This window comes from Trachypithecus francoisi, unplaced genomic scaffold (assembly GCF_009764315.1).
Source record: "Trachypithecus francoisi isolate TF-2019V2 unplaced genomic scaffold, Tfra_2.0 Lachesis_group9, whole genome shotgun sequence".
In the NCBI taxonomy this organism is placed as follows: Eukaryota; Metazoa; Chordata; class Mammalia; order Primates; family Cercopithecidae; genus Trachypithecus; species Trachypithecus francoisi.
The window spans coordinates 54,112,901-54,135,555 of NW_022681474.1; the positions used below are offsets into that span (position 1 = coordinate 54,112,901).

The 22,655-nt window shown below is 47.1% G+C and overlaps 1 protein-coding gene across 3 annotated transcripts in view; it reads left to right on the top strand.

The window, feature by feature from the left end:
• The window catches only part of WDFY4 (WDFY family member 4), a 302,160-nt gene that overhangs the window by 252,158 nt on the left and 27,347 nt on the right, over positions 1 to 22,655 (top strand). For all 3 annotated transcript variants that reach the window (XM_033209238.1, XM_033209235.1, XM_033209236.1), the window contains exons 48-51: positions 9,240 to 9,282; positions 10,758 to 10,877; positions 13,479 to 13,596; positions 14,299 to 14,408. In XM_033209238.1, the coding sequence (XP_033065129.1) occupies positions 9,240 to 9,282; positions 10,758 to 10,877; positions 13,479 to 13,596; positions 14,299 to 14,408 (391 nt within the window). The remainder of the gene's footprint in view (positions 1 to 9,239; positions 9,283 to 10,757; positions 10,878 to 13,478; positions 13,597 to 14,298; positions 14,409 to 22,655) is intronic.

Sequence of the window (22,655 nt, forward strand, 5' to 3'; positions counted from 1 at the left end):
TACTATGGGTCAAGTCAGTGGATATGCAGTGAGCAAGGCTATACTTTTTTGTTTGTCATGAAGCTACCATTTCAAGAGACAGCAAATAAAGCAAAACCAAAAAAAGGAGGGAGACAGAGAAAAAAAAGAGGGAGAGAGAGAAAAAAAAAAAAACAAGGAGCATTGCAGTTGGTGTAAATGCTCTGCAAATAATAATAGCTGATGATGTGACAGAGAATGCCGAAGTCAGACAGGGCATATTGGTGGGGATGTTGCTAACTCAGACTGAGGTGGGTGAGGAGGTCCTTTCTGAGAAGGTGATATCTGAGCTGTAACTAGAATACTAAGAAGAAGCCACACTGAAGGATTTTGGAAAGAATTGACAGGAAGAGGGTGTAAGCTGGAGGTCAAGGAGGGGAGGGCGAAGAGCTGGGCAGGGGCAGCGCAAGGTGGGCTGTGTGCTTATAGGTAGGGGACAACATAAGGCCCTCTAGAAGGATAACGTTGGCTGTAGGGAAGCAGCAGAGGCAGGGAAGGAGAGTGATGGAGACAGGCCAGCTGCAGGCAAGAGAGGATGGGAGTCTGTGCTGTGGGGCATGGCGGACGAGGGACCATATGGATCCAGGCTCTGTGGTGGAAGCAGAGTAGATGGAACATTCTTCTAGATTGTATATGTGGACCAGGCAGAGAAAACTCAAGAGCAGGCTGGAACTGCTAGAGGGGCCTAGCACTTCCTGTGTCTTTTCCTTCCTTTTGCTCAGCACAAAGTCTAAGTACCTCATGTGTGTCATCTCATTTAATCTGGTCATTCCACTTCACAGACGAAACACCCAGGGCCTAGTCAAAGACACATACCTCGACTGGAGCCAGAATCTCTTTGGTGCCCTTTCCCATGGACTTAGCTGCCATCTGGCTTCTCCATGCAAGCTTGGCTTTACAATGTCGGATGGCTCTCTTGGCCGCCAATGGCTCTCTTGGCCGCCCAGGAAGCTCCTGACTCATCATGTTCTGCAGATGCTGGCAGGAGCTGAGTTAGATCCTGTGGGAAACTTTCTTCCTAGTCAGGTCAAGCTCCTTATGGCTCATCCCTCCCCGAAAAAGAAGCATGCATGTGTTATTAGACCCAGTTCTAGGGGCTGAGATGAGTTCCATTATATGATACCAGTACGGAGCTCAGAAACTGAAAAATTGGCAGTGAATTGCATTGGCAATGGGCTGAGAGTTGGCAATGGGGCTGACAGCAGAGTACACGTGGGCGTGGTTCAGTTGCACACCTTGTGTTCTAGGGTTTCAGGGGCCTGGAAACATCACCTAGCTTTCACTCTCTCATCTCTCCACTGATAGGAAGGGAGAAAGGGCCTGAAGTCACTCTTGATGCTGGGCAACAGTGAGAGACCACTGGAGGCCCAAGCGGAAGCTGGAGGCACCAAGCACCAGGCAGTAACAAACCGATCTGCAGACAACCACAGGGCTCAGGGGCCCTGCAGGGTGGACAGAAGCTGTCTCAGTGCCTCTCATCTCCCCTGGAGACTGAGGCTCAAACCCAGAAGGCATGTGATCACTCCAGCTTACAGGCCTGTCACAGCCCTGTCCTCCTAGACGTGTGACTTTGCACAAGTTTTTTAACCTTTCTGAGTCCCCATTTCATTGGCCGGGAGTGTTATTCCATACTTGGTTCACGTAGCATCCGTGTTGTTGATAAATGCATGGAGAATTTATTATGTGCTGGACCCTTTGCAAAGCAAAGACACTACCTAATTTTTAGCACAATAAAACGAGGTTCCTCCCTTTGTATGGATTCTGTGGACCACCCACTACAGACCAGGCATTTTATAGACATTACAATTGAGTCACAACTGCCTGGCACGTCGATTTTCATCTCCACTGGAGGGATACAGCAATTGAGGCTCAGAGAGACTGAGAAACTTGTGTGGAGTCACAAAGACTCTAAGTAGAGGGCCTGTCTTTTCCCACTATACCTGTCATAAAAGTTGCGACTTGAGGAGTGTGTTCCCGTATGTCCCATGAAGAATCCCCCTTTGCAAGGCCCAGCTCAGCCTAGGGCTTAACCACTTATTAGTGGGTTCTAGTGTTCAGGATAACTTGTAGAAAAAGTTTATCACTAGACTTCTTAAAACACGGATTGCTCTCCAAACCCCATTACAGTAAACAATAATCAGATTTGTTCTGCTGGGCTGGACCCTCCTGAATGAACAAGCAGTCACAGTTTAGTTTCCTTAGAGGGGTGACTGGTCGGGTGAAAGCAAACAGTTCAAACACGTCTCCACCTGCCTGTAGAGCAGCAAAAACACCACAGAGACCCAGACGTTGGAGACAGGATCCCGTGTGATCCCCAAAGCGCCACTGACTCGCACACCTGCCTTCCCAGGCTCACCTGTGCCCTGGCCTCCAAGGACGCCCACTGTGCCCCAGCTAGCTGCCCTTCCTGGCTGGGGCTCAGGCAAGCTTCCTCCTCTCCTAAATAATGCATTAGGTGGTGTCTGGGCTTTGTAAATAAAGCATACTCGGAGAACAGGCATTTCCAAAGCTGCTTACTCAAAGAAGGGGAGAAAGAGAAAAAGTAGAGATCCAAGCAGTTGTTTGGCACAGTTAAAGTAAATTGATAAGTGCAGGGCCGACACCCGAGCAAAACTTACCCTGCTAGTCCCAGCTTCTCCTTCTCAACTGTGAAACTTTGTCACCAAGCAACAAGAGACTTGGGACCTGGAGGTCATTAGCAGTCTTGACACCAGCCTGCAAAGTGAGAGGACACAAGGCTGAAACGGTTTCTAAGACATTCAAATTTTCCAACAGGCTGGCTTGCCTGCCACAAGGAGGGAACCCCAGGGCTCACCCGCTGTGATTCCTGCAGTTGGGCTTTTCCTCCAGTTCACCCAGCAGTCAGTGGGAGAGGATCAAGGCAGAGCCCCTGTCCATGGCAACAGCCAAGCGGATGTGGCTACACAGGGAAAAAGTCACACATTTCTCTTGAAAGAGATACCTATTTCACTTTAATAGCATTCATGAAACATCACTCCCCTTTCTTTGAATTTGTACAAGTATTTTTTTTTCTGCTCTTTGGTTTTTGAGAGGGCTGTCTTTCATCTATTTATTTGAATTTAATTATTTCTTACTCTTTTGTTTCTCTTTGCACCCTTTTTCCACTCTTAAATCAGAGTAGCTACAGTACTCATAAAATCATACAGCCCTGTAATCATATTCTCTCACTTGATTATATGTCATTAAATGCTGATGTGTAGTTTCTGAAATCTGTATCCTGAATGAACATACAGCAGTGAGCCTTGTGCTTTGCTTTTCCTGCTGTTTCCAGCCTGGCATTATCATGAATAAGGCTGCAATTATCTATTTGTGCATCTATGGTCTTTTTTTTTTTTGTCAGTTTTTTTTGTTGTTGTTGTTACATTAAATTTCCAGAAATTGAGAAAATGAGGAAAACAAATTAAGTATGAAAATTATTACACAGATGATAAAGCATTGAAGAAAAACTAGAAAATGTATATGTAGAAATAAGAAATTAAAATGCTCTAAATTTTTCCACCTAGTCATAAATTAGAAAATAAATTAATTAGCAAATAAGTGAAATAAGTAATTTCTAATCCAAAATTAAATTTAAGTAGTAAAAATTTTGGAAAGTACAAAAAAAGCAAAATAAAATGACTTCAACTTAGAAATGAAAACAAAACGAATCATTAAATGAACGCTAACTGTAACATTTTTGAATACATAACCATCACCATATTATGTTTTAAGTCCAAAAAATAAAATACATAATTTAATTTAGACAGCAAATGGATTTAAACAAATTTCTGAATGAAGATGACTAGAAAATTTAAAATTACTTCAAATTCTACTACCCAGTATACTTCTAATTAGAATATATATAATACATAATTTAAAATTGAAATTCAATAATATAAAAATCATAAAGCACTAAGAATAAAATCAATATTTGAAAGAGGAAAATATACAAGATAAATACATTTTGAAATATAGGTACGTAAAACCTTATGAAAATTAAAAGCACTCAGACCGGGCATGGTGGCTCACAGCTGTAATTCCAGCACTTTGGGAGGCCAATGGGGGTGGATCACGAGGTCAGGAGATCGAGACCATCCTGGCTAACACAGTGAAACCCTGTCTCTACTAAAAATACAAAAACATTAGTCGGGCGTGGTGGCATGCACCTGTAGTCCCAGTTACTCGGGAAGCTGAGGCAGGAGAATCGCTTGAACCCAGGAGACGGAAGTTACAGTGAGCTGAGATCCCGCCACTGCACTCCAGCCTGGGCAGCAGAGTGAGACTCCATCTCAAAAAAAGAAAAAGAAAAAAGAAAATGAAAACTGAAAGGACTCATAATTTTGGCAACTGGCAGTAACTTTGTATTGTATAAACTTCAGTTTGTTTTTCTTTTTTTGAGACATAATCTCACTCTTGACACCCAGGCTGGAGTGCAGTGGCTCGATCTCGACTCACTGCGACCTCCACCTCCCAGGTTTGAGTAGCTGGGATTACAGGCGCCCACCACCACGCCTGGCTAATATTTGTATTTTTAGTAGAGATGAGGTTTTGCCGTGTTGGCTAGACTGGTCTCGAACTCCTGATCTCAGGTGATCTGCCCACCTTGGCCTCCCAAAGTGCTGGGATTACAGGCGTGAGCCACTGTGCCCAGCCAACTTTCAGAGTTTTAACGTATATACAGCCTCATATTATGGCATGCTTGTACAATAACAATCTGGTCAATTTACAAATGTTCATTTTTTAATGTCATGCTGCCAAATATATGCCACTGATTAGTTTGTCAGGTAGCTGGCTTTTCATACACTAGGATGAAGATTTTTGTTTGTTTGCATTTGTTTTCTTCAGTGTCAGGGCCCTGGAGCAAGGTCTGGTCCTGGCAGGTGCTCTGAACAGTCAGTGTATCGGTGTTTATGCCGGCTGCTCTGTGCCAGGCCGAGGGTAGACACCAACAATGAATTTTACACCGCCCTGGCCTGTACACCACCTCCTTGCCCCACACCTCCATATCTTCATCTGTTAATGGAAATCATGGTAACTTCGTTGGGCCCTTGTGGAAGTTAGACAATAGGCAAAAAGTCTTCACACTTTTTAACAGGTTAAACAATTAAGTGTTATTATTAGGTCTAGAACTGTATGCAGAATTTCCACATGTTAGGGAAATGAAGAGTGATAGGCAGTTATGGCAGAGAGGTTTAATGAGCTGTTAGTCCAGCAGGGTGTCTCTGGTTTGAAAGGGTACATCTGTCTCTGCATGGATTCTAATGCCCTACCTGGGTCTAAAAAGTAGAGTCCAGGTTGATCCAGATTTGCTTCTTAGGAGAAATAAATGGGGAGAGAGGGAGTGTGTTTGGCTTCTCACTGAACAACTCTGCCCCTGCCACACTCTGCCCCCAGCATCTCCCCAGCTCACACATTCCCTACACAAGGAGCCTCCCCTGGCAACGGCTAAGCAAGACTATTTTTCTCCTGTCCTGAGAAATAGCCCACACCCTTCAGCAGACCTGTGTTTCCAGCTTGCCCAGATAAGCGATTTTTCTTCTCATTGTGGCTTGTGTATGCCTAGTGCTTCTTAACTCAAGAATCAAATCCCTCAGTCACTCACTAACCCATTTTACCATGTCCTCAAAACTGTTTTTGCAAATAGGCAACACATGGGATAATTTGGAGAGGCAGCAGGATTTTGAGATGTGTCTGCATTTGCTCGGGGGCCCAGGTTAACCTACAGGCCCTCCGTAGATGTCTGCCATGTTAGGGCTACACCTAGCCTCACAGTGCCAGGTGAAGAAGAGGATGGGCAAAGACCCCAGTCTCCTTCCAGGGCTGAGAGGGTGCAGCCTTTAGCCAGATGAGTCCCTCGGCTGAGAGCCTTTGGTCTGGGGGCTAACCCACCGTATCCGGAGGCTCAGCCGCAGGCTGTTCTGCCAGCCCCTAATGGAGGATGACCTCTTGGAACGTGCGTCTGGCTCTCTCCTCTCTGCCACCTGCTCTGGGGGCCTGGTTTCAGGGTAGGGTGGAGCTGGCCCGAGGGAGAAGAGTCAAAGCAGGACTATGAGGCAACTCAAGGTACTGATGCTGTGCAGCATGGGGTAGGGAAGGCCCTAGGCCACCTGGCAGTAGCGCTCAAACTTCTGAAACTCCTCTAGAGGGTAAAGGACAGAGATCTGGTTAAAAATGAAGCAGGATGGGTGTAAATGACCCCTGGATATAAGGAAGAACTTAAACTACCCACGATGTCCTGATTCAGAGATAATCTTTCCATGTTTGAAGTCATCCAGTAGAGGTGGACACCTCTCCTGGGCGGGAAGGGAATAAAGGGGTTGATGTGATGTCCTCTGTATGTCCACCCATGCTAAACCCAATAAGGCCAGGCCAGGTAACCGCCACAATCCTCACTGACTTTGTTCAAGTTCTTCTGTTCTTCTCTGCTCCACCCCAAGTTGCCCACAGGCCCCAGTCTTGTCCTGAAGCTCAGTGCAGACCCCCAGCAAACCCTGAGGAGCTCCTCAGAATTGTGTTTGCTGGGCTGAACGAGCAGGTGCCCAGGTTCCCAGGTCGCACAATTCTAAGGTCACCCAGAGCGGAACTGGCAGAACCAAGCAGGTCTTGACCAGAAGCAGGCTCCACTCTGCCACCGCACTCTCCTTCCTCCCAGAGTAGAAAAGAATCTCCCCTGCTCCTGAACAATGTCAACATAGCCAGGACCATGCTTGTTGAGCAGCTCCGTGCCCACACCAATGCTAGCCTTTTCCAGACCCATGGTCTCACTGGCTCTCCCATGCCCCTGTGTGACCAGTGTGGCCAGTGTGTTGCAAGGATGATATGGCAGATCAGAGAGGCTTGCTGTCTTGCTCGGGGCCCCCCATTTAAGTGGTGGAGGTAGAATTTAGATCCAGGTATCCCTGACTTCACAGCCAGAGCTCTTTCTCAGGCTGCCTCCCACAGATCTCAAGAGCACATTAGAAAGCCAAGAGCCATTTGCAACATCTTGTTTAATCTAAAACTTACATGATAATGATGGATGATGGACGATGCAATTTATTAACTCTTAAAGCAATACTTTCAACTAATCACCAGTTACTAATAAAATTCACATAGATCATTTTGAGAGTTCTGTAATCGCCTTCAGATGAATATGATTTTAAAACAATATTTTTAAAAAACAGAACTCACCTTTGGTTAGGTGTCCTGGAACTGCTGGTAATGGCGTCTTTCTCTGATGGTACCAGAAATGATGGAACTTCCTTGGAGCTGATAGCCAATGAAATGAGGAGTGGGATGGTGAAATGCCTTTTTCTTCTGTACACCATTCCACCTGATAGTAACATCACAAATGACCACAGGCAAAATTCTAGAACCCTGTCTGAAAGTGAGGAGAGCAGAAACTGAATCTCATTTCCTGGATCCTAACAGGCACATTTAGCTCCCCCGCTTTCACTCCTCTGTCCTCACTCCCCTGTCAACTTCTAAAACAGAGTAGCTAGATCAGCAGGCTGTGGCATGCCAACTCCACATGCTCATGGCTCTCTCCAGCCTGGGCTCTCCCCTTGCCTATAGCCTTAAGAGCAGCCTACCCTTCCAGAACTGGGTGGGTGGCAGAGTCACAGACACAACAGGAGAACCAAATCTTCACTTGATGCTTTGCAAGCTAAAGCAGTACATCGGAGGACGTTTTGCCTCTGCTTATTGTTGGGTGTTGCTTGCCTGGATACATGGCCCAAATAGATGACTTCTCTATTAGGGATGAAGAGGTAAATCCCAGCCTGGGGGTTGCTTTCTGCTTATGGAAAACCTGCCAAGTAAAGAATTGAATGCAGAGGGATGGAGAGCCCGGGACAGAAGATGTGATAGGGGGGCTGTGATGGGAAGGTGAAGCGGCACTGTCCCCCTGGGACACACGGGCAGCCAGGCCTTGTCCAGACTGAGCCAGGCAGGGTCCTTACACAGGCCATGCAAGTGGAGCAGAGCGTATGTGGGGACCGGGTCTGTGGGCATTCAGATGTCTGCGGGCACCTGAATAGATCTGTGGCAGAGGAGATGGATGGAGCCAAGGGATATGATTTGGCTTGGTGTGGTGGAGCATCTTGAGCAAAGACCTGTTCTTGGGGGTAGAGGAAAGTCTCATGGAGTTGGGAAAGAAACGGCTGGAAAAGGAGCAAAGGGGCACCTTGGAGGCTGAGGAGTAGGGCTCTATAAACCCTGCTGAACAGAAGAGACATTTCGGGTGGAGGAAGAGGGCTCCTCCCCACACCCTCCCCAATATTACCTTTTGTTACCCTTTTTCCTACCAGCGCAGTCCACAATGGGCTTTCATTGGTTTGATATGTAAGTCTTAATTTTAGCCATGTACATTAGTATGGTCTTTTAAAGGAACCATTTGGCCATAGGTAGCAAAATGGTACATACTCACACTTTTTAACCTAGTGGCACCACAGCTAGAAACCTCTCGTGGATACACTCACAAAAGTACCCAGAGACATGTGCCAAAAGGTGCTCCTGGAAATGTCGGTTGTGAGAACAAAGCCTGTCATGGGGGCGGTGAATCAGTTAGGATCCAGCTGTGCAAAACTGCCCCGCGACTGCAGAGATGAATGCGAAAGGGCAGTGTGAGCCAGTCTCCAGGGCTGCTGCAGCACAAGGGAGGCTGGGTGGAGAACCGGGTGTACGATGTGATCCCGTGTATGATTGAAGCTTTTTAGAAACAAACAAAAAAAAGCTATGTAGGCATATAGGCAGGCATATGGGTAAAACATTTTCTGGAACATACACTAGAAACTGGTGACTGTGGACACTTCTTGGGAGACTCTTAGGTCATATCTCATGGCCTTCCATGTTGTTTACATTTTATCCACAAGCAAAAGAGGGGGTCGGGGCAGAGACAAAGAGGACCAAGATGTGGCAGGGGAATTCTGTGTGGGTTGTGAAGGAGGCCCCCAAGCCTGAGGCTGCATGTCCCCTGGAATTCTTGAGGCAGCAGCTTGTTCTGGCATCACAGCGGAGGGACACTGACTGCAAGAACCTAACCTTCAGTAGGCCAGGGTGGGCCAGGAAGAGCTGGACGACAGTCTCCCTGTGCTGCCCGCTGAGAGCCACTGTGGGATGTGGAAAGTCTGCAGCTTTCCTCAACACCCTGGCCCCACGAAGCCCAGGCAAGCCCCACCTCTCCCCTGTTTGTGTTCTAGCCTTGGTATATTTGGTCACCACCATGGTTTTCTGTCCCACAGGAGATACCCCGGCTCCGACAGGACCATACTGCAGAAGTGGCAGGTACAGTGGCTCCTCCAGAGGGAAGCCCTCTGGGAATGCAAACCAGAGAATGGCCCAGGCCCCAGCGATGGAGAGGAAGTGTGTGGATCAACCAAGAAGGGATCTTATTATTTATTATTTTTATTTTTTTTTGAGATGGAGTTTCACTCTTGTTGCCCAAGCTGGAGTGCAGTGGTGTGATCTCAGCTCACGACAACCTCTGTCTCCTCGGTTCAGGTGATTCTCCTGCCTCAGCCTCCCAAGTAGCTGGGATTACAGGCACCCGCCACCAGGCCCAGTAAATTTTTGTATTTTTATTAGAGTCAGGGTTTCACCATGTTGGCCAGGCTGGTCTTGAACTCCTGACCTCAGGCGATCCACCTGCCTCAGCCACCCAAAGTGCTGGGATTACAGGCATGAGCCACCGTGCCTGGCCGGGATCTTATTTTTCTAATTTACCAAAATGTCTGAGATATTTCCCTGACCGGATCTCAGTGATGGAGGACAAATCTTGCACATTGGAGTCAGAGCTGGGGAATGCGCGTGCATGTGTGTGTGCACGCGCGCACCTGTACACGGTGGATGCCTCCCAGTGGGTACACACACCCCATTTGTGAAGATACACATGTATACAGCCACATAGCGGGTGGGGCATGGGTGTCCATTCTTGTTCCTGGAAGACACACGTGGCTCCCAGCCTGGACAAGCTGACGTTCAGCCCAGGGATCTCAAAGAAAGGAAGAGACCCTAAGAGAGGCAGTTGTAGAGAATGGAGGACAGTGAGAAAGTAGGTCTTAGTCACTCAGGTCCAAAATCCTCTCCCAAGGGGCAGGCTGAGGAAGGGAGAGCCCCTGAGCATACAGGTCCCACGTCAGAGATGATGACTATGTTGGATTGCTCACTCCTTCAGCGGCCTTGGTGGATTTTGTTCCCAATATGGACCCTGTCTCCATTTGCGACTGTTCATCTGGAGGCAGAGGGCCCTTAAGAGTGAGCATCACCCCAACAGGCAGAGACAGGGAATAGGCAGTTCCCAAAGTCCCAGAGGAAGCCAGACTATCGAGCCCAGGAGTGAGGGCCTCTGTCTCTGGGACCGCCATGGCCCCTCTGCTTATTTTCTAACCATCAGTAGGTCAGCAGTCAGTTCACCCCCAGCATTTGTGCTATGATTTTAGTCAACTTCTGAGTACTGCATCCAAACGTTAACACCAAAGCATGTCTTACCCTTGGCATTGGATGCTGAACTGCGTTGGGGTTTTTTTCCTTGCTGACTTTGCTTCCTGAATATACTTCCCTCTGTTCATACTGAAATTTGTGTGTGGGTCCCTGAGTTGGTGCTGGCTCATGCATGAGATGTATACAAAGTGACCGAGGGGCTGGCTGCCTGTCCTCACTCACAGAGCCAGGGCCTGTTGCTGAGGCCTTAGGGTGGGACCCCTGGCCTTGCGGGAGCATCAGATGTGTTTGGTTTATCCCCTTTCTGTCTCTTCTGGTAGAAAAGGGACATCAGCAATTTTGAGTATCTCATGTACCTCAACACCATGGCTGGGAGAACCTGCAATGACTACATGCAGTACCCAGTGTTCCCGTGGGTCCTCGCAGACTACACCTCAGAGGTAAGGTCCTCATGTGGAACCCACAGCTGCCCTCAGGCATTCAGACCTTGATAACAGAGACCCTAAGTCAGTATGCAGAGCCTTTGCTAGGAGCTTCTGTCATGTAAACCTGGGTACCTGGGCCTAACGGCTGCTGAAGTTCAGATCTCTTTTTTCTTTTTTTTGAGATGGAGTCTCACTCCATCACCCAGGCTGGAGTGCAGTGGCGCAATCTCTGCTCACTGCAACTTCTTCCTCCTGGGTTCAAACGATTCTCCTGCCTCAGCCCCCCAAGTAGCTGGGATTACAAGTGTGCACCACCATGCCTGGCTAATTTTTTTTTTTTTTTTTTTTGTATTTTTAGTAGAGGGGGAGTTTCACCATGTTGTCCAGGCTGATCTCGAACTCCTGAGCTCAAATGATTCTTCTGCCTCAGCCTCCAAAGTGCTGGGATTACAGGCATGAGCCACTGCACCCGGCCTTAGATCTCTTAAACTCATTGTGGCCTTTGGTATTTGGCTGCCTGGGTTCCTGTCCTGGCTCCCCCTGTGGAATGATCAACACAACTAGCATAGTTGCTCACATGAACCCCAGGGGGCCTCCTGGCTTACTCCGCAGTGAAGGCACCTGATGCCATCTACCAACATGGTGCCATGGGTCAGCCCTTGTGGGGAGAGGCAGTCACAAGCGAGGTGGGCCACAGAATTTGTTCCTAAAATCAACGTGTGCAGGAGAGGGGTCTGGGGAGGAAAGGAGAGAGAGACACAGGGATACAGACACACAGAAAGGACAAGCTACTCTTCCTGAAGCTTGAGTTCAGCAACAGAGATGATGGTGTCTGGGCCTCATCTGAGATCTGGACTGAGATGTGTAGTGACAGGGGAGGCTGATGGTGAGATGACAAAAACAGATCCTTCACCCCTGTGCCCCATCAGGCAGGGAAAGGATGGGGAGAAAAACTCCACAGCTGGACCAGGGTGATGTCTGTGCTCCTATGGGGATAACCAAGCTATGGAGCAGTGTCCTGGCCACCTGGGCTCTGGCCATCTGGAGTGGTGCTGGACTGTATGTAAAGCACCACATACTTACATACAGAAAGGTGGCTGAGCCACTTGTTCAGATGAGCCTGGCCAGTCCTGCCTAGGGCTACTTGGATGGCAGACCCTCAGGATTTGGGAGAGGGAGAGTCAGTCCTTGGTGACCTCTCATCCCCTCTTAAGACATTTAATGCAGCAAAACATTTCTCACTAGCACTGGCTGCTGCTTATTGCACTAATGGTCCATCGGAGGCTGAGGCATTTCAAACACAAAATCTACTCACATGTTGCAAAGTGGTGGTTTGCAAGCCTCTTTTGTTTAGGTCATACTAGGTATTTAAAATCTTTATTATTTATCAACTCTTAAAAATTAGGAGATTTCTCCTTTAAAAAAAATCTGGATTTCCAATATCTTTTGGAAAACCATGAGATCTGGCAACTAGGAATTTTTCTGAATTGGCAAGATTGTGAAAGCTGAGTGTGGGTCTCCGTGTGTCCCCTCCAGCACTCACTGGGATCTTAAGAGGGGCCGTTTCACTCTCGCCCCTGCTTCCCCCTGGCCTTCGCAGGCATTTGAGATAGTGATACCCTTGGCCCCCAGTGGAACATTGAGGATTCACTGCTAGTGAAAGAAAGGGTTATGAGCCAGGCACAGTGGCTTATGCCTGTAATCCTGGCACTTTGGGATGCCAAAGCAGGAGGATTGCTTGAGTCCAGGAGTTCAAGACCAGCCTGGCCAACATAGTGAGACCCCATCTCTATCAAAAATACAAAAATTAGCGAGGCATAGTGGCACGCACCTGTAGTCCCAGATACTTGGGAGGCTGAGGTGGGAGGATCACTTAAGCTCAGGAGGTCGAGGCTGCAGTGAGCCATGACCACTCCACTCCACATCAGCCTGAGCAACAGAGTGAAATTCTGTCTCAGAAAAAAGAAAAGAGAGATACACAGGTACCTCCCCCTATAAAGAAATGCAAACCTCAGCAATTCTTGGCTCCTCTCCTAACATGCAGAACATCAAAAGAAAAAGTTTCTCAGAGCATATGGCCCTGAAACTGGTCCTGTTTTCTCTGTGGTGTATTCCAAGAGAGGGAAGGGGTGCTCACAGCCTGCTTTCACTGCCAAGAAAGGAGTGGACCTCCACGAAAAATGAGCAAATCCCTCTGATTTCCTCCCTGAACAGATGACTTCTAACTTCCTGTAAAATCAGTTTGATTCTAAGCAAGGACCCTGAACTATTGGAGTACATAATGCAGTTTAGGAGCCAAGTGCCTCATAGATAACACAAATTCTTTTAAAAGTATCTTTTCTGTAGCTGGAGGCCATGTTCTGATTTGGGTCAACTTGGAATAGGTTGAGTGTGAACTCAATCTTCCCCTCCTCTTATTTTTCATCTCTCCCTTTTTAAGTCTTTGTGGATCACTGGCTCTGGGGCCATAAAACCCCAGCCTGCCAGCTAACCACCAGAGGCAGGTCAGACCAAATGACAGTAAACCAATAAAGAGAACCATAAAACTCAAGAGCATGACTCCTAGGGCACAAATGGGTCCGGGGAGTTAACTCCAGCTGCACATCTGCCTTCTAGACATTGAACTTGGCGAATCCGAAGACTTTCCGGGATCTTTCAAAGCCCATGGGGGCTCAGACCAAGGAAAGGAAGCTGAAATTTATCCAGAGGTTTAAAGAAGTTGAGAAAACTGAAGGTGAGTAGATCCAGCTTGATTTTTTGTGCAGTGTTATTCTTCTGGATGCCCTGAAATGATAGTTGACAACAATTAAGGTGGTCACCTAGCCTACAAGTGATTACGTTTGAACAGATGACTCTAACCTGGTGGTAGGAAGTGCCTGGGGAGCTTCTAGAAAATACTGATGTCCGGGCCTCACCTCTAGAAATTTGGATTTAAATAAATCCGTGGTGTGGCACAGCCCAGGAGATTCTAACATGCAACCTGGCTGGAGAAATATAATGCTAAGAGGTAATGACTCCATGCCTAGGGATAGGCAATAGCAAAAGAAACTAACATTTATTCAGCACTTTCTCTCTGCCAGGGGCAGGCCAACCTGTGTTCATATATTACAGTAGTCCGTTTCACAGAGAAGGAAAGTGAAACTCAGAGAGTTTAAGCAACTTGCTCAAGATCACAGCCTCTAAACGGCAGAGCCTGCATTTGTGTGACTCTAGTTCCCAAACTTTGTCCATCTACGTGTCATCTTTAGACATTTTACCACATTCACGTGCCACCTGTGACCTTATTGCCTGAATGTTTTTCTTTAGGTCTGTTCACTTCCTAAATGTCAATGAATGTATGTTTTTAACGCTGTTCATGAACACAGTGTAGCACGCCTATCGGCCACGCGTGGGCACAGGTAGGGAAGCCGCCCTCAAGCATATGTTTTTGTTGCAGGAGACATGACCGTCCAGTGCCACTACTATACTCACTACTCCTCGGCCATCATCGTGGCCTCCTACCTGGTCCGGATGCCACCCTTCACCCAGGCCTTCTGTGCTCTGCAGGTGAGCAGCTGCCACTCTCCGTAAACACACACACACACACACGGACCAAGACTTGGGCTTGAACAAAGATGGGATGCCTCTGCTAAAAACTCAATCATTAGCCAGTGATTTCCAGTTGACATTGGCTCCAGGATTCTGGTTCCCCAGCCAAGGCAGACTGTTCTTCCTCAGTTACACCTGCACATCTGCCCAACAAAGTCTTGCAAAATGATTCTAAAAAATAAGAAATGAGACATGAAAAAAATGATTTAACATAAATAGGATTTAGTGGAAAAAGAAAAAGCAGGAAGCTTGGAGACTAGAAAGGCAGGCGGTCAAGGATTAGAAAAATAAATACGAGAAGGAACAATGAAAAGAATATGACTCAAGACATCGGAATGCATAAATCTGTACCAATGACAAACTGAAAGGCTTCGAAGGACAAAACCAACTTACCCACCCATACACTAACAGACCATTATACCAGCTTAGGGTCGCCAGGTTTAAAATAAAATTACGTGATGCCTAGTTAAACTTGAATTCCAAGTAAACTATAAATTATTGGTTGTTTATATGAAATTTAAATTTAGCTGGGCCTCCTGTATTGTACATGACCAGTCTGGTGTCCAAGTGTTGCCGGGTTGGTGTCCAAGGCATGGGGGATTTCTGGGACACAGTCTTTCATGGGCAGTGCTGTGACGGTGCTGAGAAGCTCCTTTCCCCTCTTCCCCTCACAACCCTATCACTGGGATCCTGCTTCCAAGGAACCCCTTTATCCCAGGGCACAGCTTTTGAATGGGGGAAAATTCTCAGATAGGCCAGCTGGCTCGGCTGACTCTAAAGTAAATATAGCACAGGGTGTATGGACTGCCCCAATCCAGACCCTGCAATTGTCCAGTGGAGAGAAAGGCATGAGCTGGGGTGGGCAACAGGCCACTGAACACACAGACTTGCTCTGACACCTAAGCCTCATCTCAGAAAAGCCTGGGTATCCCAAGAACTGTGCGTTTGGGTCTGACCTTACCAGTGAGGTCACCCTTTCTGGTCACTCAGAGGACCTTGACCCTGAGAGACCAAAGGCTACCCTGCATTAGCACTAAAGCCAACACTGAGCCCTGGGGCAGGAATGGGTAGGCAAGGTCAAGGCACTTTCTCCAAATAAGGAGCAAATGTCCTCTTGTCTTCTGTTTCTTGGCACAGCCTTCTGCCTCCTTGACGGCATAACTCGTCTAGACATTGTATAACCCCCTCTCCCTGGAAATTCACTCAAAAATAATAAGTGTGCTTCCCCTGAGCCTTTCTCAGGCAACAAGCATTTTAAGTAAGTTTGGTTTGGAGAACGAATGGTCCCAGAGCTGCGCCCCATGCCAGGAATCCCATCCAGATGTTGCTCATTAATCCACAAGAAATGATGATCACCGTTGATGATGATAGTGATGGATTCTGCCACTGGTTTCTATCCTGGGAATTTAAATGTTTAAATGTTCAGGATGCTTTCGGAGTTCCCTCTTGCCCCTTCAGGAGGCTGCATTACAGCCCAAAACCCCAGCTCTACCTGTTGCTAAGGATCTTTTCACATTGGGAGGAAACAGAGTGAAATAGAAACAGCCTCGGCTGTGAGATTTACATCACAGCTCTGCCACTTCATAGATACAAAATCTTCTGCAAGTTATTTTACCTCTGGAAATGAGGGTTAATTATGCACGTCTCACTGCGCTGTAGGCTGTCGAGAAGATTAAATGAGAAAATGTGGAGAGAACCCCCAGCTTGGGGCTTGACGCTGCATAGGTGATCAATCACTGTTAGTTCCCTTCTTCCCTCTGCAATCAGCTAGATCTAATCTGAGCAGGTCTGAACTTGTCCAGGCTGGTCTCCTCTGGTTTAAGATCATTTAAGGCAGTCTGGACTGCAGCAAAGTATTCCAACTTAGCATGAACCAGACCTAACAGGTGTGTTGTGAACCAACGGGATATCTGGGCTATGGCCACTTTGAAGCTAATCACTGGTTTAGGCTTATTTTAGCCAGTTTGGGCCATTGGTGACCTAGTCCTTTTGACTCCCATGTTGAAGTCCCTGATGTAACTGAGTTTTGGGGCTCAGATCTGTCTTGGGTAGTTTGACCCATCCAAGTTGGAATCACCCGGGCTATCTCCACATGCTTCTGAATTGGGTCACACTTTCTTACTTTTAAATGACTCCTCTAGTGGGTCACACCTGGCCTGAGCCTTTGAACCAGCAAAAGAACCAGCCACCTTCCACTTTTTCCTTAGGAAAAAAGAATTTTAGCTCTCGAGGGAATGAGTATAAAGGCTACATAGGCTTCCTCTGTGAGGGGACACACCAGGCTCCCCTTTGAGAGTGATGGGGCCTTGGCAGACCTCCTTAAGAATATTCTGGCATCTTCCTGAAGTCAAGCTCTTCCCTCCATCCTACCCCACCTCCTAGGGGGAGGCCCGTATCTTCTCCAGAGACCTTTGCTTCACCCCTGTGTTGGCTGGAAAGGAGCCTCCCGTAGTCTCAGCAGCCCAAGGCACTACTCCCAACCTGGGGTGGACGAAGGAGTGGGGAAGAGCGAGAGACATGGGGAGGCTGTGGAACCCAGGCAGGGAAGCCAGAGCCAGTGGACGTGTAGGAGTCAGCGTGGGAAAGCGCATATCTCCATTCTGCTTTGAGCAAATGCTACCACCCGCCTATTACCACAGATAAGCCAGAGTGGAGACATATGTAGTGGGCTTGGGGAATCACGTTCCAGCATCCCCAGGGCTGCTGTGTTTGACTTTGCTCAGATCACTTTCTTTCTTAGGGTTTAGTCTCCTTGTTGGTGAGATCAAGGAGGTGGGTGGGAGGATCGCCTCTGAAGGCCTTTCCGTAACAGCTCCAACCTCTGATTGCTCGTTAAGCATCTACTATGCACCTGGATGGTGCTAAGTACCTTACAACAGTTATTTAAAATATTTTATACTTATTTATTGTGGAAAAATATACATAATAAGAAATTTACCCTTTTAACCATTTTGAAGTGCACAACTCAGTGTCATTAAGTGCATATACATGATTGTGCAGCCATCGCTGCCATCTGTCTCCAGAACTTTTTCATCTTCCCAAACTCAACCTCTGAAACCATGAAACAATAATTCTCCAATCACCCCTCCCCACAGCACCCAGCAACCACTGTTCTACTTTTTGTCTCTATGAATGACTACACTAAGCTTATTATAAGTGGAATTATGCAATGTTTGTCCTTTGGTGACTGGCTTCTTGCACTTAGCATAATGTCCTCGAGGTCCATCCATTGTTGCGGCATGTGTCAGTTTCCTACGGCTGATTCCTGCACCTCTGTATTTGTAGACCACATGTTGTTTATCATTCGTTCATGGCTGGGGTGCTTCCTCCTTCTGATGACAATGAAAGGGGCTGCTGTGAACACTGCTGTGCCTCATTGGACCCTCACAAGCTTGTGAGAGGCTGCTGTGATTCATCTCAGGATACTGAGTCTCTGGGAGGTCACGTCCCTCAGGAAATGACAAGGGAGATGAGATGGGTTCTAGCCCTGGGGACACCAAGCCTAAAACACTCATGGTAAATAAAGCAAGGTGGGGTCTACAGAGGTTGTCCAGAGGGGACACAGTGCTCAGAGGAAAGGGACATGTGCCATTTTCAAGACCACATTTTCAGTAGAACAGTGGGGAGTCCCTCGTGCAGCATCAAGCACAGGCACACATGCATGCGGTGTGACATGTAGGCAGTCACCTGGTGCTGCAGCACATATGCAGTGTGCCGGCTGCATGTGTGTGCAGCGTGGCCCCTGGTGCTCCCAGTGCAGAGTGACAGGCAGCACAACAGCTCTGCCATGGAGTACCTTTGCTGTCACGTACTGTATGCCTGTGTGGCACACCCAGTGTGGTCTGCTGGGTTGCAGAGAGGCAGGCATGGAGTTCTCTGGGCACTGTGGCCCATTTACCCTGCACTGTGCAGAGACTGTGGACAGCACAGAGACCCCCTGTTGCTGTGCAGTATATTCTGAACTCTGGATATAAGGAGTGTTTTATTCCCTTCAGGTTTAAGTGTTCTTAAGTTTGAGCTGGTCTTAGAATTGATGCATACTTATGTCCTCGATGTGTTCATTTGTTTTTCTGTTCCAAGCCTGTTATTACCATAAGATTTTTACAATCCAGAAAATATGGTATATGTATGTACTGTGTGATCTGAGTAGGTGGCACATGCAGGCACTGTGACCAGGCGTGGGTCAGCTTTGCGCTCTGTTTTCCCCACTTTCTTGGAGGTGTGAACTCATCTGTCTGCCAGGGCAGAGGGCTTGTCTCCCTCAGCAGCAGCCCCAGGATGCTGTAGTTCTTTTGTTCATTTGTTTTTTGAGACAAGATCTTGCTCTGTCACCCAGGCTAAAGTACAGTGGCATGATCATAGTTCATAGCAGCCTGGAACTCCAGGGCTCGAGCAATTTTCCTGCTTTAGCCTCCTGAGTAGCTAGGACTATAGATGTGTACCACCATGCTTGGATAAACAAATAAACAAACAAAAAAACAAAAAACAAAGCAACAAACAAAAAAAACACATTTTGTAAAGATGGGGTCTTATTATGTTGCCCAGGCTGGAAAACCTTAGAGTTCTTAGGAGTCTTGCCTGCTTAGAGCAAGTGTCTGTGAGCCTCTAGAAAGTTGAGTCACCAGGAGGTCAGGCCCCTGCTGGGGTCCCAGCCCAAGCACCTGTTTCTGCCCCAGTAAAAGCACCAGTTGCTCTCAGGCCTGAGATCAGACCCAGCTGAGGTGGGGCCAGCAAGGCAGCCAGCGCCTACCAAAGACACAGCAGCGGTGGCTTCTGCTGCATTTAATAAGAAACAGAAATAAAGTGCTGTGTTAATTAAGTCACAGCCCATGTGAAGTCAGCTGTTACCAGCAGTGGGGAAGGGTTTTCTGAACCACCTGAGGCAAGATGGCTGGTTTTTGTACAAGACAGATGCTAACTGCAGAGAGAATGGAGAACCGTGGGGCAGCACTTGGCCCGTCCTGGCTGTTGACTTAGAAGCTCCTGGAGGGATCAGTGCCAGGAGTCCTGGTGGAGTGTGTGCCAGGGAAGGCGAGGAGTCTGTCTATGCTCACACCGAGGTGGACCATGCCTGCCTCTTCACTTGCTGCCTGCAGCTCAGCCCCTGCCTCTGAGGCAAGCAGCCCACCTCCTGGTACCCTAAACCTCATACAGGGCCAGACCACCCCATGCAGCCAGGGCTGCGGGGCTAGACATAGAAACTGCTAGCCTCCCTCTGATTACAGTGTGAGGATGTGGGGTCTGTAAGGGCCCAAACTGTGACTTGAGGAGAATCATTCAGGATCTCCAAAACTGTGTGGTTTTTATCATACAGACTTGAGGAAGAGTGTTGGAAAAGCACACGCAATAGGGACAGACAGTCCTGGGATAAACTCCTGGTTCTACAACTTTCTAATTGGCATTATTGAACAACGGAGCCTTGGTTTCTTCATCCTTTAAAATAGCCCCTAGCTGGGTGGGTGGTGAGGACTAAAGGAGATATGGTATGAGCCATTTTGGCTGACCTGAGTGTCCCCTACGTGCCCACCCTCCTCCTCCTAATGCAGGCAGCATAGTTTCAGCAAGCCTTGGTGGGTTCACTCATTTAGAAAAGAGCCACGACCTACAGGAAGGAAAGCTAATGGCCACTCTGGGGTCATCCCGTCCTCCGAGAGAGCAAGACCAATGAGGCAGCTGGACCAGTGCGTGGGCTTCCCAGTGCCACGAGGGTCCTACACCATTAGTTTATTCAGTAGCGTGTCAGGGCCTGGCTTTTTCCTGCAGAGGCTCAGAGAATGCTGGGTCCAGCTTTCCTTTCCCCTCACACATTTGCCCTGTTACTTCGGAAGTGCTGTTGCTGCCAAAAGCTGCCCTGACAGTGCAGGCTCTCCTTCCTGTTGTCATCCCACGGTCCTTCAGATTCCCCACCCTCCTACCCCATCCCTGGCACTGGAGGATCCCGCCTCTCCTCCCTTCCCCCTGTACCCTACCTCCTACCTTCCATAACTTCCATCCCCTTCTCCTTTAGAGCTCCTGGTTGCCTTCCCCAGGCACACTGAGATCAGGGCCCAAGCCGAGGATTGCTCCCTAGTTCTAATCCTGGTCTGTGCAGAGAAAAGGACAGAGGGGCTGGGTTCATTTGACACCTCTTTCTATGTGCCTGCTGCACTGCATGAGATATGTCCCTCTCTCTCTCTCTCACACACACACACACACACTCACGCACACACACATACACACACACACAATTGCTTTCACACTAAGAGCTATCATCCAAGGTTCACAGACAAGGGCATGGGCAGTTGAAGAGATTAAGAAACTCACTCGAGTTCATCCTGCAAGTAAGTGGGCACTGAAATTCCTGCCCAAGTCAGCCTGCTTCTGAAGCCAATGTGCTTTCCACCATTGCACACTGCCTCTTTGATGGGCTAAAGACAGCAGGTTAGATCAACTGATATATCAATGGGGTCCTGTAAGTGAGTCGTTTGCATGGGTACTTTTAAATTACTGGAAAGAATGTCTGCAGTGAGAATGGGTTGTCAGCCTGTTGATAAAACCAATTCCATATCCAGATGTGGCAGCGGGTTGATTTGGATCAGTGTCATCAGGAAGGAAGAATAGACTTCCTAGCACATATTATAGAAATATCTGTGCATCTCGGTGTCCTTCAGCATGTGCAGTTACTAAATTTCCTGTGAATTCAGATCAAGAATCGAAGCCATATTGGAGAGGAGTTTAAGAATGTCTAATAGTAATTGAAATGCCCATCCAGAGACAATGGTGTACATAGACTTTGTGTCTTCTAATGAAAGGAGTACTTCCTTTAATATAGAACATTTCTTTTCAGGTTTTTCAGCTTTAACCATCATACCATAATTATAGACTATCCCCTGATTTTAACTTGGATCAATGTCCAGGAATAGTTCTTGATAGCCACTTCTTTTCCTATTATTTTGCCCTCAGTTTTGCTTCATCTCTTAGCAATATTTAGCACCTCCTAAAGGATTTTAATTGAGAAGAGGTACCTAGGACTATATTGTTTCTGGACTCTTCAATATTCAAAATGTTCCTGCATCTTTATATGTGAGTGATGTCTTAACTGAGCCCAAAATCCAACAACTATAATCTTTTGCCTCAGAATCCTCTAGGCTTGGCTGGCTCCATTGTCTTCTGGCCTAAATGTCACATGGGAAAACCTTCTGCCAATAAGAAATTGTTCCTTTGTTGACAATAATAACCTTGCTATTATTTTTTACAGTTCATTTAGATACAGGTCAGATTTGTTGCAGAACAGATTCTAGAGCAGCTCTTGGTTCAGGAATTCTCTCTGATCATTTGGTTCCCTTCCAAGTTCTAGATGTAATTGTGTTGGTTTCTTTCATTTGGGTCTGGATTTGCCTTAGATAGGTGCTCTTTAAACATTAACTGGGTCTCTCTGCCTCTTACCTTCTTGCCCCATTTTTTCCTCTACTCTTTCTTTTCTCCTTCCTTCCTTTCTGAGAATTTAATCCTAGCTGGGACTCCTCTCTGGCAGCCACCAGAGTTTACATCAACCCACAGACTTATAATACAAGTAACAAAGCAACTCCACTTTTTCTGCTAGGGAATTTGGTGTTTTCTTTTGTATTGCAGAAGTGAGAAAACCCATTAATTTTGAAACAAATGTATGCAAATACATTTATTAATATAGGAAATAGGAAAATCAGTTATTGCTTCCTTTATAAATAATACAGGCTTAAGTTTTAAAGATATTACTTTTGCTAAAATGCATTAGACAGCTGTGAAAAAAATAACAGTTTTCTTTGTGGTAATATCTTTAACCAGATTTGTAGCACTAACAATATTTCGTATGTATATATTATTTTTATTTAATACAGGTAATCTTTTTATTACCAAATCATATTGCTTCTCAGGAGACTACCATCAGCACTCATAAAAGCTGCAAAAGGGAAACGGGACGAGGAGAAGGCATCAATCTCCCGCAGATGTAAGGCTTGGGCTGCAGATTAAATACACAATGCTCCTAATACATTTCAATGAGTGACTCATTAGGTGAAGATTTATTTCGACACCCCACCCCCATTTTATTTCCATTCCAATTTAAATTTGATGGTGGACATCATTCCCTAATTTCAACCGAGAGCAAAGCGACCTTGGGGAAAAGCCACATGTTTAAAGCTGCCCATGTGCTGTTTGCTTGAGTCAGTGTCCCTGTCCCTGTGTGGA